A 16,086-nucleotide genomic window follows, 5' to 3' on the forward strand; every position below is an offset into this window, starting at 1 on the left:
GAGGCTAGTAAAAAAAAGGAGGAAAAAAAAATCAGGAAACTATATGTAGCCAATAATATAATGCGTCTGATCAAAGGAGGAGATGAAGCTTCAGTGAGCAAAAGGGGTTAGTTAGTACGTAAGAGAGAATCAGTTTCAATTTCATAGACTTAGCTTATGTTGTTGATCAACTGAGAAAGACTAAATATTAAAGAAAAAATGAAATAATTGTCTCAAAGAAGTTCCAAATCCCAACTGCATTATTATAACCAAAACGACAGAAGATCACTCTTTCCAGAAGCAGAGCCTCTCCATATTTTATGTATCTGTTTTTCTTCAGGATAGATAGACATACTCTTTATATATCTATATATATATGTTTCTTTAACAATTTCCAAACAGTCTCTGCACATAACATGATCTATGTAACTTGCGGATGACACTTCTTCTTCTTCTTACCCTATTCATTTGATCTGTGCTTTAGAATGCTGCATCTGCTGCTGGCTAATGCTTAGCTGCTGAAACATCTCAGGGCTTAGTGTCGTCTTTGATATGTTAGATTCCCTCCTGCTGCTGCTGCTGCGGCTGCTTGTCTCACCTATCACCATCTTCAATCGCTGGACTTCTTCAGTCAGTTTCTCAGACAGAGCTGCACAAGATAGAAAAATAATGGGTTTTTGTTTATAGCCGCTCTAAGGCTAAACACAAACAAATGCTACTTGTCTAGGAGAGCATTGAGTGATGGACAAGGATCACAACATGCAGCTACTAAATTCCCAGGAGAAAGACGCTAATCGGGTATGTTAAGTTTTTTTCATACATAGAAACAAAAAAAAAACCATTGTTCCTACTCAAGGCTAGGGACATTGGCAGTGACTTGGCTCCATCAGCGTTCGAATATAAAACAACACTAGAGCAACTCAAGTATAACACTGTATAGAACATTATTAAAAAAAAAACATTGTTTACTACTCAAGGCTGGGGACGTGACTAGAGCAACCCTAAATATATTAGAATGACGCGAGTGTTGATATAATAAGTGTACGTACCATCGCGGAGTTGTGCCTGCTGCTCCATAGCTTGAAGACGGAACTTGAGCTCATTGTTCTGGTTCGTCAGCCCCATTGAATCTCTCTGAACCGCCAAACAAAGTAAAATATAAGACTATTCAAAAATAGGACATATTGTGTGGTTGTGTGTTTTTCTCTCACCTGCAAATGCGTGAGCTGAGCTGATAATGTAGTGGCCTCACTCTGAAGTGTCTGCACCTTGTGTTCTAACTCCGCCATGTATTGCGTCTTCCGCTCCTTCGAGCGTGCAGCAGACACACGGTTCGCCAATATCCTAATAACAAACAAAACACTCACGTCACACAGAAACAAGGGGATGAATCAAAATGTCACACCACTACCTTTTTACGCGCTTAGGGTCAGCCATAACAATCTCAGCGAGTTTCTCATCAGCTGAGATCTTCTTCATCTCAGCTGCAGTGAACTCACTGTTTCCAAATTCCACACTCGAGTTCCCTTCACCAGAATTGGTCGGGGAAGCTTTTACCGGAAGCTTTTCATCACCACCCAAGTCCAATTTTCCCATGAAACCACTATCCACGGAAACACTCCTGTAGTGTCTACCGGTCGGAACAATGTCTCCGCCTGCTCTCCTCTTCACCCCTGAAGAAACCTTCACACTGCTCTCTCCTTCGGAGCCGCTGCTGTCCACCGTCTCATTGCCTCCAAATGAATTCAAGACATCAATGTTATCAAGATTCATATAAGCCCTGAAGACATCGTCCATAGCTTCACTCTCTGATTTTTTTCTTCCTCCGCCTTCTCCAGGCTCTTCCTTGACCAAGTTAGACCAATCCGAAGCCACCTCTCCCCCGGAGACGGATCTCTCCAGAGACCTCGATGGGATCAAAGGAGGCGACATTATCGAACTAAACCCGAATGTAACATCGCTGTTGGAACGCCTGTGAGACTTCCTCGGCGGTAGATTCTCTCCATCGCCGCCGCCGACGCCGACCATCCTAGAACTGGAATGACACATCGTGAAAGGTGAAGGAGGGAGAGAAGGGCTGAACCCGGCGCCGTTTCTCTCCTCCGCAGAGACCGGAGAAGGGTTTAACGGCGGTAATGAATCGAAGGAGAAGAAGGACGACGGTTGAGACGTAGACCGGGAGTGTTTGAGTTGTAAGGTAGCCGGGATCTGAGAATAGGAAGGGATCGGAGGCGGAGCTCCGACTCTATTTCCGGCGCCGCCGCCGCCGCTGAAAGGCTGTGGGGAGCGGAGAAGAGGTGGATTCAAGTGGTGATTAGGGGTTATCGGGGCTGGCTGTTTAGGGATGGAGGAAGATGAAGAATTAGCTCTCTGCACCGTACTTGCATCTGTGCCACTGCCACCACCCATTTGATCTTCGACTAAAGTAGGGAAGAAGAAGCTCTGAAAACCCTAAAAGTTGGAAGCTTTCGATTTTGGAAAAAAAAAATATCAAACGGACGCTAATTGAGTTTCCAAATCGAAAGAAAAGATTAGTGTAAGGAATGAAAATTGAATGGGAATCTATCTTCTTCTTCGCATTCTCACCCAAATCGGCGCAGGAAGACTTCTCTTTAAACGTTGACCAAACCCCAATCAATCATACTATCTATCATCCACTGGTCGGAAAAAGGAACATCCCAGAACACCACTTTCGTCTTTTTTTTCTTTTTTTTTTTATAAAAAAATTGGATAAATATAAAAGGACCCAGCTTTTACTAAACAGAACTCTTTTTTCTTACTCAACTGGATAAAAAGAAGACATTTACAAAGATATCACATTTGTCCGAATCTCTTTTCAAAAGCCTTCACCTTTTTTTTAGTTTTTACAGATAGATTTTTTTTTTTTTTACTTAACATGACTTTTTTTTTTCAATTCAACTTAACATGACTCTCTTGCACATATTATAGATAAATTGAAACAACTTAATTAAACTATATATATATATACTACTTCAATCAATCCTTGATACCAAAGACGCCACTTCCTTGGATCCATGATCATCATGCATGCATTTCTTCATTCGAAATTATAATCTGTCTCTTGAAACTGGTTGATGTTGAGTTGCTCCAACATGTTTGCGTTCATTCCCTCACTTTCCCTCCTCCGGTATTCGCTCACCTCTTCTCTTAGCCTTCTTGCCTCTTCTGTTAGCCGACGCACTTCTCCATTCAATTGTTCGATCAAGTCTGCAACAACAATATCAGAAGAAATACAACCACAGATTCCACGTTTATACATCATATTCGAAAATCTTATCTTTACAATACATATATGTTTACACCTTTCTTTAGTCATAAAGATATATATGAGTTATATTTAAGAAATATCTAGCACTTGATAAATGGTCAACCGCTCGCTTTTTAACTCGAGAGTAAGATATATCATTTAAATGGTAACAGAGGTATTAATAAAGCTTAAAGTTGCTTCCACAACTGGGGTATCAGATCTTGCAAGTAACGATCGAGTGAAAAGTCTCGTCAAAACCCTAACCTATATCTGACATTCTCACCCCAAAAAAAAAGAAGATTAATTTGCAGATGAGTACCATGATGAACTCGTGCCTGCTCATCCGCTCCATCAAGACTGGTCCTCAGTCGCGCGCACTCGTGATCCGCCGCCATTCTTTCTCTCTGCATACAACAATAATGTATATACAAAACTTTTTAATTAACAAAAATATCTCTCACAGAGGAACAAACCGTGACAAGTAAGATGGTAATCACCTTCTCAAGCTTGAGCACGGCAGTCAATGTATCAATCTGAGTCTCAAGTCTCTCGACTTTGACTTCCAACTCGAACTGGTGCAGCGCCTTCCTCTCCTTTGAACGTGCAGCTGATTCCCGGTTTGACAAGCGTCTGAAATGATATATATATATATATATATATATATATATGATCACATGGATATATATATAAATGTCACAAAAACAAATATTTTGATTAAAAAAAGAACAAATATTTACACAATCTAAGCTAAGCTATAGGCAGAGATTATTTACCTTTTGAGACGCTTAGGATCAGATGCTGCCATCGCTTTGAGTTCGTCAGAGGCGGCAATCTTACGCAGTTGTTCTGGAGTAAACATGCCTCCGAAAGCAGTATCGTTCCCCACATCAACCGAAACACCCTGAGGAAGAGAAGGAGCCTCGTTGAGACTACTACCGGCTGAAACACTCCTCCAAATTCTGCTTGGAGGAGCTATTTCGTTGCCTGCTCTTCTCTTGTTCCCATTCGGAACATCAACATTCACATCCTCATTGTGAGACGACGACTTGTCTCCAACGCTTTCATTTTGGGTCCTCACGCCAACGGGCATATCTATTGGATTCGGGTAGATTCGATTGCTAGCCATCAGTGAATTTAACCTGATACTATCACTGCTGGCCCGTTTATGAGTCTTACTGCCCTCTGCGTAGGAGGAGTTAGGCATCATGTACGCAATCGGAGGTAATGCCATGTCATTGTTGGCCACCGTTGCTGACGGAAAAGCTCGGTACGTCGGCGGCACTGAGAAGACAGACGACGGCAGACTACTCCCTGAGCCTCCCGTGTATGGAAGCGGAGGGTATGCCATTTCTTTGTTGGCCACCCTTGCTGAAGGAAAATCTAGGAAGGACGACGGGCTCAACGGGGGGAATGAGTAGAGAGACGACGACGGCTGAGATGACATCGACAGCGAGGGACTTGATCCGGGGATGAAATTCTGGGATGGCTGAATGGTCGGTGTGATCTGATAATACGGCGGAACGGTTGGGAGTGAGCTTCCGCAAGGCGGCGGCATGGTTGCTCTATTGGAACTCTCGTCACCAAAAGGGTAAGTCGCCGGGTATTGGCTGAGACCGGTGTATGAAGGAGGAATATTGGCGTGACCATCCATCAATGTGGAGACGAAGAACGGTGTTGTTCGAGTTTCTGCATCATATGGGAGTTGTCTCTATCAATTATTTTTTCTTACGATAACCAAATAAAAATAACTACAGATAAACTGCGAAAAAGGTTACATATATACAACCCTTGAAAAAAAACTAGCAGGCTATACATGACTAGAATCATAAAAGGTTCAAAATTAGTGTAATCATCAGTTAGTTTATAGAGAGAGAAAAAAATTACTGAAACGTTGAGTAAGAAAACAGCTTGTTACCTGAGCTAGGGAGGGGAGATTGCACCTCAAATGGTTTATGGCTTTCGACAATGCTTTTTTGTTTCATGATACTTGCACGAGCTAGCTATTTTATATTTACCGTTTCCTGTTTGTCGACAAAAAAAAATTACGGTTTCTTGTTCATTTCCGGAAAGAAAGAAAAAGATAAAAAGACTAGTTAGGAATTTTGTGTTGGGGACTCTCATTCGGTCAAGAGGAAAATATATGTTTTTGTCATCATCCTCCAACATTAATTGTGCGTAGTCAATCAATGATTATTTCCCTCTTCAAATTTCAACTTAAACTTTTCTCACCAGTTATTTATATTTCCAAATTATATTTAAATGTATACTTTTACAAATGTTACAGGAAACATTTATCAATGTTTTTGCTTCCTTTCATGTTGGATTAATCTAAATATATAGGTATTTTAAAATTACGTTCTACTTAAACTTTATAAAATCATTCACCTTTTTCATAGCAAAATTATTGGTGAAACTATAAACGTTGCAAAAAATAAAATTTTTTGGCTTCGTACAAAATTTGTTGAAGAAAGTTTCTTACTACTTCCGTTTTTGGCAGAAAATTTGAATAATATCTAAAATTTTATGTGGTCGTCCAATACTTTTTAATTGGCTACTACTCTTGTGGATACTGACATCAGTTACAATAACGTAAATTAGCTATTCATGAAATATATTCAACATCTCCTGTATATTACAAAAAAAACATTGTCATTTAACGTTTTCACACTATATTGAACACATGACAGTTTCACATCGATTTAATTTTGAGTATGCTGACGTGTCAGCTTCACAATCACATAACAATTAATGTGTTCACATACTAATTTTTTTAATTCCACTGCAGGCAATTTAACGAGTTCATGCTAATTTTTTTTTTAATCACTTCATTTTTAGTTTTTGCATTTTTAACTTTTGTATTACATAAATAAAGTTCTCTCCGTACAACTACTGAATATAATCATTTTGAAAGAAAAAAATATTAAAAAATTATTAAGATTCACATTAACTAAAATGCTAGAATGAAAATGTTTTTAGAAATTGAAAATTTTGTATCCATTTTAAAAAAAATACATAATTAAAATGGGTATCCAAATTCGAATCCGAACCAAACCCACAATGATTCGAACTAAATCCAAACTAAAATTTGTAAATATTTGAATACGATTTAAATTTCTAACTCTAAAAATATGAAATCCGAATAGATTAAATGAATGCGGACGGATTTATGACTGCTCATCCCGAGAAAAAAACTATACTTCCTCCGTTCCTAAAAGATCCATGTTTTAGAATTTTCACACTTTTTAATAAAAAATATTAAAACCTAGCTATAAATACATAGTTTTTTGTAATTTTATATTTCCTATATTTTTAAACCAATAAAATTTTTAAAATATAATTAATGTTCTTGAATTTCATAATTTCTTATTATTAGTTGATAAAAATTACATTGAAAATATAAAATATGTATATTTTTGAAACAAAAGTCTTTTCTAGAATATATATATATTTTAGGAACTGAAGGAGTACAACAAATCATTTATTACAACATACAATATATATCTATGCTACCTAGTAGGCTAGTACCTAGTATTGCGAGAAATATGCTTCTAAGTTTTAACTCCGTAAAACTTCTATATAACCATATTGTGGATGTCCATAACCGGCCCGGTCCATGACCGGCCCAATACCTAGAGAGAGAGAGGCGGCCGCAGGAGAGAGAGAGAGAGAGAGAGAGAGAGAGAGAGAGAGAGAGAGAGAGAGAGAGAGAGAGAGAGAGAGAGAGAGAGAGAGAGACGGTTTAGACATAGAGAAAAGGGGAAACCCTAGTTTCTTTTTTCCTTGTATTTGTACACTTTCCATATTTATGTCTTTTTTTTTATCTCTTTGTAATTCTCATATATAAGGGCACCATATGTTATGATTAATGATAAGAACTTGCAGATTCTAATCCTTAAGTTTACAACACGTTATCAGCACGATAGCCTCTAGCCCTAATCCCCACGAAATATTTTCAACTCAGCCAAAAATCATCAAACCCTAAACGAAAAGAAAACTGCCTCGGAACTTCAAAGAGGCCGTTCTCCCAAACCGTGAGGACCCAGAAAATGATCAAGATATCAAATCGAAGCCCTTGCTGAGACGAATCAGTCAGTGCAAACCGCTTGTCGATCTGACCACCGACGCGCCCTCACACACATATACAGTGTACGCCGATTTGCTTTGGAAACCAAATCCGATTCCAACAAGGATTTTCTAACCGAACTCAACTCCTGTGCAAGATAAGTTTATCATACCTTAGTTGATTCATGTTATCTTGTTAGCTTATGGCGTTCATGTTATCTAATGCTCCTCGTGTTGTTTCATGAGCCGTGGGAATTAAAATCTAATATCAACAAGGAGTTCAGATCAAACTCTCTTTTCCATTCAGATCAAAAGGTGTTCATAGCTCGTTCGCGACAGACGATCAAGGCGTTCCCGATCAGACGTTCGCGACCCGATAGAAGCGACTCGATCCATTCCAGCTCGCGTCTCCGATCAGCCTCAATCCGTTCGTGCTTCCATTCGCGACAACATCAACTCGCGACTCGATCAGCACGTTGGACAGCTCGCGTTCCGTTCCCGATCAGCTCGCGGTTCATCTCTTTGGTGGTCCAGTTCAACAATCATCTAAGGTTAAAGGTAATTCGAAACCTAAGAACCTATAATCGAATTTGGATTGTTTGATAAAGAATGAAACCCTAAAATCCTAATCTTTATGATTCAAAACCATAGGGTAATAGATCAAAACCCTAATGAGTAAATCGAAGCTCAAAAGTTCGATACCTCAAACCCTAAATTGAGATTGATCTATTGATCAATTAAAATCGAAATCCTTAATGGTTTTGAATCTCAAATCAAACTCCTTTGATCTAATATCAAAATCGAAACCTTAATTTGAAAATCATTTTGATTGTTTGAATTTGAATCTGAATTGATTGTTTTGATCACCTAGAACTGTTGCTAAGATTGTTTAATCTCTAATTTGATATTGAATTGATTGAAGCCCTATTTTGATAGCCAAGATAGTTTTAATAAAATCACTTGATCATATCATATCTTGGCCGTGCGGCTTGTTGCATCATTCATACATAAACTGATCACATTGATTGATTGCAATTACACTTAGAACTTTATGCTAGGGTGATATTGAATTGAAATCAAATAGCCGTATGATTGATCTTTGACTTGGCCGTGTGATTGATGTTTGTGCATTGCCGTAATGATTGCATCATATGAACTGATAGAAACCATCTATGCTAGGATTGCAATTACACAATGAACTGAATGCATTAAAACGAACTGTTTGAATCCTTGGCCGTGCGGCTTGTTTCCTGTTTTGGCCGTGAGGCTTGTTTCTTGGCTGTAAGGCTTATTGCTTTGTTTGACCATTGAAATTAATCCTAAAGACTATGACTTCAGATGTCGAAAATCAACAACTTGGATTTTGCTGCCCTAAATCTCTCTGGAGATAATTATCTTCAATGGGCGCTTGATGCTAAGATCATCCTGAAATCCAAGGGACTCGGTGAGTGTATCACCAAGGACAATAATGCCAGTGAGAAAGATCGATACAGAGCCATCTTGATCATTCGCCATCATCTAACTGAGAGTCTCAAAGATCAGTATCTGACCACTGAGAATCCTTTAGATCTTTGGAATGAATTGAAATTGAGATATGATCACCAGAGAACGGTGATCTTACCAAAGGCTCGGGTTGATTGGAGGAATCTAGGCATCCAGGACTTTAAGTCCGTGGACGAGTATCACTCGACATTGTTTAAGATTGTTTCAAAATTGAAACTGTGTGGTGAAAGTATTACGGATCAGGATATGCTTGAGAAAACCTTTTCCACTTTCCACATAAGCAATGTGCTGTTACAACAACAGTACCGTGAGAAAGGTTTCACGACCTATGCTAATCTTATTTCTTGTCTCTTGCTCGCTGAGAAGAACAATGAATTATTGATGAGAAACAGTGAAATGAGACCTCCTGGCTCAGCCCCACCACCTGAAGCACACGCCACAGAGGAAAATAAAGAATCCCATCACGTCCAAGGAAACGACCATCATGGCCGTGGTCGAGGAAATAGGAACGGACGTGGCCGTGGTCGAAGCTCCTTTGGCCGCGGGCGAGGTCATGGTCGCGGTCGAGACCATGGGCGTGACCGTGGCTCATTTGGACGAGGTCATGGTCGCGGTCGAGACCATCATGGCCGCGGTCGAGACCATGGGCGTGACCGTGGCTCATTTGGACGAGGTCATGGTCGCGGACGTGGCTCTTCATTTAAACCTCAACACTCGACCACTTCAAGCAAATCAATGTGCCATAGATGTGGTATGGGCAATCACTGGGCTAAGACTTGTAGGACTCCCAAGCATCTAGTTGATCTCTATCAAGAGAGTTTGAAAGAGAAGAATCCTGAAGCTCATATGACTTATCAAGATGATGAAAATGATTTCAATCATGATAAAGACGATCTTATGGATTATGAAACTTCAGATTGTCTAAAAGACTAAAGAATGATTTCGATATTTGTAATCTAAATTTTGTGTTCTTTGCTTTGATGTTTTTCATTTCTATGTTGTCATTTCTTTGAACTTGTTTAAAACTTAAAATTTTATCATAAAATTACTCCTTGGCCGAAATCTATAAGAATCCTAGAACCATTTGGATTTGGCCTGGCCGAAACTTATCTTTGGCCTAATGAACAATGTAAAGCTTGGCTAAATGTAAAGCTTGGCCTAACCTTAAATGACCTTGACCGAAGGCAAAAGCTTGGCCAAAGACAAACATTAACCGTTTTTCCTTGGCCATAAAGGTGAAACCTTGGCCAAATAGGAAATCTCTTGGCCAAATTGAATTTTCTATTGGCCAAATATGAAATCTAGTCAAACTAATAAAATCATCTTGGCCGATTCCTCTTGGCCAAAATTCCTTGGTCAAAGTCTTTGGAATAATCTATCTTGGCCAAATCTATATCATTAGCAAAACTTAAAATCTTGGCCGAATTTAAAATCCTATTAATCTATTCAGACTTAATTTATTTCTGACTATTTGTTGCACACCTTGATTTATTTAATGCATGATGTTTTCAAAATTATTGTCTAAGAGAACAAAATTTGATAGTAAATTACCTAAGTTTGAGATTCAATACGAGATAAATGAACATTTAGTGTTATTATCTCGAGGGAGAGAATCAGAGAATCCCTAAATAAGTTAAGCATCCACGACAACAATAGCCCAAATCAAATCTAAAAACAAAATTGCACAACATAAAGATTATATGGAGATTAATGATTGGCAAACCGGTCATGCCATTCCGGTTAAGTATGCGACATTCTATTGAATGGTTTAAGATATGTTGTCCCTTTGAATAAGGGAATTGATAATAAGAGTACTCACCATGATATTTCTAAAATAAGTAAGGAATTTCGTGGGCTTGATCACCCACGGATGGACTGATCATCCATCATATGTGACGACATATGGTTGTACATATCCTTGTCAAAATCTGCAATAAGTTTGCAAGAGTAATTGGTGATACCGGTGGATTTATGAATCCTTATAAGTTGCAGCAAAATTTGTTCGCATAATGTCAAAGAACAAATAGAGACTCTCCCATAAATTTGATAAAGGGTCAAGAATTAATATTCCCATATAGAGAACTTAAATAAGTTGCTCCACCACAAAGTTATAAGATGGGATTTGAAATTGAATTAAGTGTATACGTTGGATATAAATCTCCATAAGAAACATAAGGCCATGAGAGATATGATTAAGGCTAAGCCATGGATTAGATAAATCCGTATATCCAACATCATAAATCCGTATATCCAACATCAGAGAGAGAATATGAATAATGATCCTCAAATATGAATATAGAATAAGAGTCCAAAGAATAAATCATTCTCAGAACTTAAACAAGTCAATTTCCAGACATGTTTGATGACCCAAACTGAAATATACCAGCGGGTTATGCTCTAATAAAATTGATATTGGACTTAGTTAAGATAAGACGGTTCCATACATGTATTACTCGGAAATAAGAAGAGCATAAAATTGAAATGGCAGATCCGAAATTAAGGTTGTCCAAAGGAAACCTTAGACATGGCCATGAATAAAGATTAGGTACGTGAAAATAATATGATCTAAATGCATTATGTCATGTGTGGATTATAAATGGAACCGATAAAATAATATCGACGTCGATGATGATATAATATTTGAATACAAAAGCGCTTGACAAAAGCGAGGATCATGAAACCAACGTCTATCTTAGAGTGCACTCAGAGAAATTACTCAGAGAAATTGATTAAGCAAATTGATAATGCTATAAGACGTGGTATATGAAATCTCTTAAGAGAAGAGATGTAGTCAAACCAGTTGGACATAAATAAGTCTTTGGTGAGAATACATAATAAGAATGGAGAAATTGCATAAGGTTCTCACAAAGACCTGGAATCAATTATAAAGGAGACATACTCATATGTGGTGGATGCAACGACATTCTGATTCCTTATAAGTCTGGCAAATAAAATACATATCTATACGGTCCACTGGATAACAAAATTTATGTAAAAGTTCCAGAGGGTATCGAACTACCGAACATCAAGTTCTCGAGAACAATATTGAATATCCTAGGAACCTCGGAGAAATTTCCCAAAGATAGAACACATCAAGAAAGAATTCGAATTCAACATGAAAGGTTTTGGGAAAACAAGATTATATATTGGATTATACATTGAGCACCTTGAAAAGAAAATCCTTATGCATCAAATGACATACATAACATGCTCAAGAAGTTTGATATGGACTAAGCTTACGAATTGACAAGTCTCATATTTATAAGGTCCCTCAGTTTAAAAAAAAAGATAATTTCGGCCCTAATGAAGAAAATGAAGAGATCCTTGGTCCCGAAATGCCATGTCTAAGTGCCATAAAGTTTTAATGGATTTGGCGAGCCATACAAGGCTAGATACATAATTTGCCGTAATTTATTAGCTAGATGTAGCTCATGATCGACCCAAAGGCACTGAAACGAGATTAAACATGTTCTTCGTTACCTGCAAGGAACGAAAGACTTGGGTCTATTTTATACTAACCATAACAAAGATGGTTTAGTTGGCTTTGCTGATGCATGTTATTTATCAGATCCACACAATGCTCGATCACAGACAGGCTATGTCTTTACACATGGAGGTACGGCCATATCATAGCGTTCCATGAAACAGACGATCGCGGCCAAATCTTCGAACCATTCGAAAATATTGGCCATACATGAGGCCAGCCGCGAGTGTGTCTGGTTGAGGTCGATGACCCAACATGTCCGATCAAATTATGGGATGGCCGAGTGCAAGAAGCCGACCTGTTCACCAAATCACTTCGTACCTGCACGTTCAGGAAGCTCACGCATCCGATTGGGATGCGTAGACTGAAAGATCTTCAGTGATGTTCAGAACAGGGGGAGTATACGTGTTGTACTCTTTTTCCTTCACCATGGTTTTGTCCCACTGGGTTTTCCTGGTAAGGTTTTAATGAGACAACATCTAAAGTGTATTACAATCCCTGTATGGTTATGACATCCAAGGGGGAGTGTTAAAAATCATATTGTGAATGTCCATAACCGGTCCGGTCCATGACCGGCCCAATACCTAGAGAGAGAGGCGGCCCCAGGAGAGAGAGAGAGAGAGAGAGGCGGTTTAGACTTAGAGAGAAGGGAAAACCCTAGTTTCCTTTTTTCTTGTATTTGTATACTTTTCATATTTATGTATTTATTTTTATCTCTTTGTAATTCTCATGTATAAGGACATCATATATTATGATTAATGATAAGAAGTTACATATTCTAATCTTTAAGTTTACAACATCTAGCTAGTATAATGTAAATCTATTATAATGTAATTATGTGTATATATAGAAAACAACTTTCTATATAGAAAACTTAAATACAACTATTTATGTGAATATGATTGTTAACAAGTTTATACATGACAAAAAGAGCGTTACACTATAATTCTATCAACATAATTAAAGTTTATTTACAAGTGTCATTTACTTCACTGCTAAGTGTGTTTGGGAAAAAAAAAGAGGAATGTAAGGCTATTTTTATTGGGGTATTTAAAGGGGTTTTTAGGGGGTGGTTTAAAGGGTTTGAGCCCCACAAAAGCATAAGAATCGGTTACAAAAGTAATGAATTAAAGATGGATCTTGGTTAGTTTCTTGTACTGTTTGCGGACTCTACTGACACGTGGCGGCCTGCGATTAGTTCCCTTTTTAATTTTTTTTTTAATCAGATAAAAAAAAAAATACCCCTCTAACAGTTTCAGTGGTAATCATGCCCTAAGTCGGCCAATTATCGAGCAACACGTGTAGTGGGTTTCTTCCATGTACCAATCAGTTTGCAAGTAATAGGATTCTTTATGATATTTAAGGTAGTTAACTTGGTTATTTATCTTCAATGTCAAAATTTGTTTTCCCTTGATCCACTGGTTTAACTATAGTATATATATATATTTCAATATAATCTCTTGATTTGATTGTATTAATACAAAAAGTCTAGTTCAAATGAAATAGATGGGGAAAAAACAAAGAAAGAAGAAAGAGATAAAAATGAATGGTTAAGATTGGTTAGGGTATGAATTGTAATATTACATAATATATACACAATAGTGTAGCCATGAGTTTCATATGATCATTTGTCAACTTATAGTTTTTTTTTATAGTTATACAATGCAAATTCCGACGACTAAAAAAAAACAGTGCAAATTTCCATTATAAAACAGACTCCTTTTTTTTATTCAACTGGATGAAAAAAGACATTACACAGAGATCACATTTGTCTGAATCCTTCCGAAGTTCCGATTGATTCTTTTTTATATCTTAGCATGACTCTCTTGCACATATAATATATAAACTCAAACAACTTTTATTTTTAAACTATATATATATTTATGATCATCATGATGCAATTCTTCATTCGAAATTATATTTTGTCTGCTGCGGCTTCTCTTGAAAATGCTGGTTGATGTTGAGTTGCTCCAACATGTTTGCGTTCATTCTCTCACTTTCCCTCCTCCGGTATTCGCTCACCTCTTCTCTTAGCCTACTCATCTCTTCCCTCTGCCCACTCGCCTCTTCTGTTAGCCGACGAACTTCTCCATTCAATTGTTCGATCAAGTCTGCAACAACAACTACGTACGTATCAGAAGAAATGCAACCACAGATTCCACGTTTATACATCATATTGAAAAATCTTATCTTTTTACAATACATATATGTTTACACCTTTCTTTAGTAATGAAGATTTATGAGTAATTAAGAAAGATCTAACACTTAATAAATGGTCAACCGCTCGCTTTTTAATTCCAGAGCAAGATATATATCATTTAAATGACAAAAGTATTAATAAAGCTTAAAGTTGTTTCCACAACTGGGTATCAGATCATGCAAGTAACCATCGATGAAAAGTCTCGTCAAATAAACTATATCTGACATCCTCACAAAAAGTAGATGAGAGTACCTTCACGAAGTCGTGCATGCGCCTCCCCTGCATGAAGACGAATCCTAAATTGCACGCACTCGTCATCCGCCGTCATTCTTTCTCTCTGCATACAACAAGAATATAATATACAAGTTATTAATTAACAAAATATATCTCACAGGAACAGACCGTGACAAGTAAGATGGTGATCACCTTCTCAAGCTTGAGCTCGGCAGTCAATATATCAATCTGAGTCTCAAGTGTCTCGACTTTGTCTTCCAACTCGGACTCATGCAGCGCCTTCTTCTCCTTTGAACGTGCAGCTGATTCCCGGTTCGACAAGGCTCTGAAATGATATATATGATCCAATGGATATATATAAATGTCACAAAAAACAAATATTTATACAATCTAAGCTAAGCTATAGGAGATCAATTGAGTACATTTTGAGATGCTTAGGATCAGATTCTGCCATCTCTTTCAGTTCGTTAGAGGCGGCAATCTTACTCAGTTGATCTGCATTAAACAGGCCTGAGAAGACAGACGACGGCTGACTACTCCCTGAGCCTATTGAGGAGGAGTCGAGCATCGTGTGTGGAACCTGAGATAACATCGACTGCGAGGGGCTTGATCCCGGGATGAAATTCTGCGACCCGAACTGGAATGGCTGACCTGTCGGTGGGATCCGGAGACGCAGTGGAAAGGGTGGAAGTGAGCTTCCGCTAGGCGGCGGCATGGTTGCTCTGTTGGAACTCTCGTCACCAAAAGGGTTAGCCCTCGGGTATTGGCTGAGACCGGAGTATGAAGGAGGAATATCGGCGTGACCATCCATCGATACGGAGACGAAGAACGGCGTCGAGTCTCTGCATCATATCGACAGATTAGGGCTAAAAAAGTTACATAAATATACATATATACATATATATAGCTCTTGAAAAAAAAACTTAGATACATGACTAGAATCATAAAAGGTTCAAAATGAGTGTCATCATCAGTTAGTTTATAGAGAAAGAAAAAAACCACTGAAACATTTAGTAAGAATATATCAGAGTTTTACCAAAAAAAAAAAAAAGAATATACCAGAGCTAGGAAGAGGAGATTACACCTCAAATAGTTTATGGCTTTCGAAAATGCTTTTGTTGCATGATACTTGCACGAGCTAGGTATTTATATTTACGGTTTCTGTTCATTTCCGAAAAGATAGGAAAAAAAGACAAAAGAGACTAGTTAGGAATCTTGTATTGGTCAAGATGCAAATATATGTTTTTGTCATCATCACAGTTAAAGTTCTTTACAAGTGTCATTCACTGCTAAGTGTGTTTGAGGGAAAAAGGAATGTAATTTTTTTTGAAAGGAATGTAATCTTTTTGAAAGGAA

General features: G+C 37.9%; 3 protein-coding genes across 3 annotated transcripts; all 3 read right to left on the reverse strand.

The window, feature by feature from the left end:
- Positions 1–217: 217 nt before the first annotated feature.
- On the reverse strand, positions 218–2,715 carry LOC106420768 (bZIP transcription factor 30). Its single transcript, XM_013861613.3, has 4 exons — positions 1,391–2,715; positions 1,191–1,323; positions 1,029–1,113; positions 218–628 (listed from the first exon to the last, which is right to left on the reverse strand). The coding sequence occupies exons 1-4, from the start codon at positions 2,386–2,388 to the stop codon at positions 444–446; spliced, it is 1,401 nt and encodes a 466-aa protein (XP_013717067.1). The 5' UTR covers positions 2,389–2,715; the 3' UTR covers positions 218–443.
- An 890-nt stretch (positions 2,716–3,605) lies between these two features.
- On the reverse strand, positions 3,606–6,520 carry LOC106420626 (bZIP transcription factor 30-like). Its single transcript, XM_048756262.1, has one exon. It carries the CDS (start codon positions 4,896–4,898, stop codon positions 4,017–4,019), a length of 882 nt encoding a protein of 293 aa, XP_048612219.1. The 5' UTR covers positions 4,899–6,520; the 3' UTR covers positions 3,606–4,016.
- Positions 6,521–13,994: 7,474 nt separating this feature from the next.
- LOC106420740 (bZIP transcription factor 29-like) lies at positions 13,995–15,731 on the reverse strand. Its single transcript, XM_022701961.2, has 4 exons — positions 15,153–15,731; positions 14,923–15,055; positions 14,749–14,833; positions 13,995–14,407 (listed from the first exon to the last, which is right to left on the reverse strand). The coding sequence occupies exons 1-4, from the start codon at positions 15,539–15,541 to the stop codon at positions 14,202–14,204; spliced, it is 813 nt and encodes a 270-aa protein (XP_022557682.2). The 5' UTR covers positions 15,542–15,731; the 3' UTR covers positions 13,995–14,201.
- Between the last annotated feature and the right edge of the window lie 355 nt (positions 15,732–16,086).

This window comes from Brassica napus, chromosome C4, assembly GCF_020379485.1.
Source record: "Brassica napus cultivar Da-Ae chromosome C4, Da-Ae, whole genome shotgun sequence".
Classification (NCBI taxonomy): Eukaryota; Viridiplantae; Streptophyta; class Magnoliopsida; order Brassicales; family Brassicaceae; genus Brassica; species Brassica napus.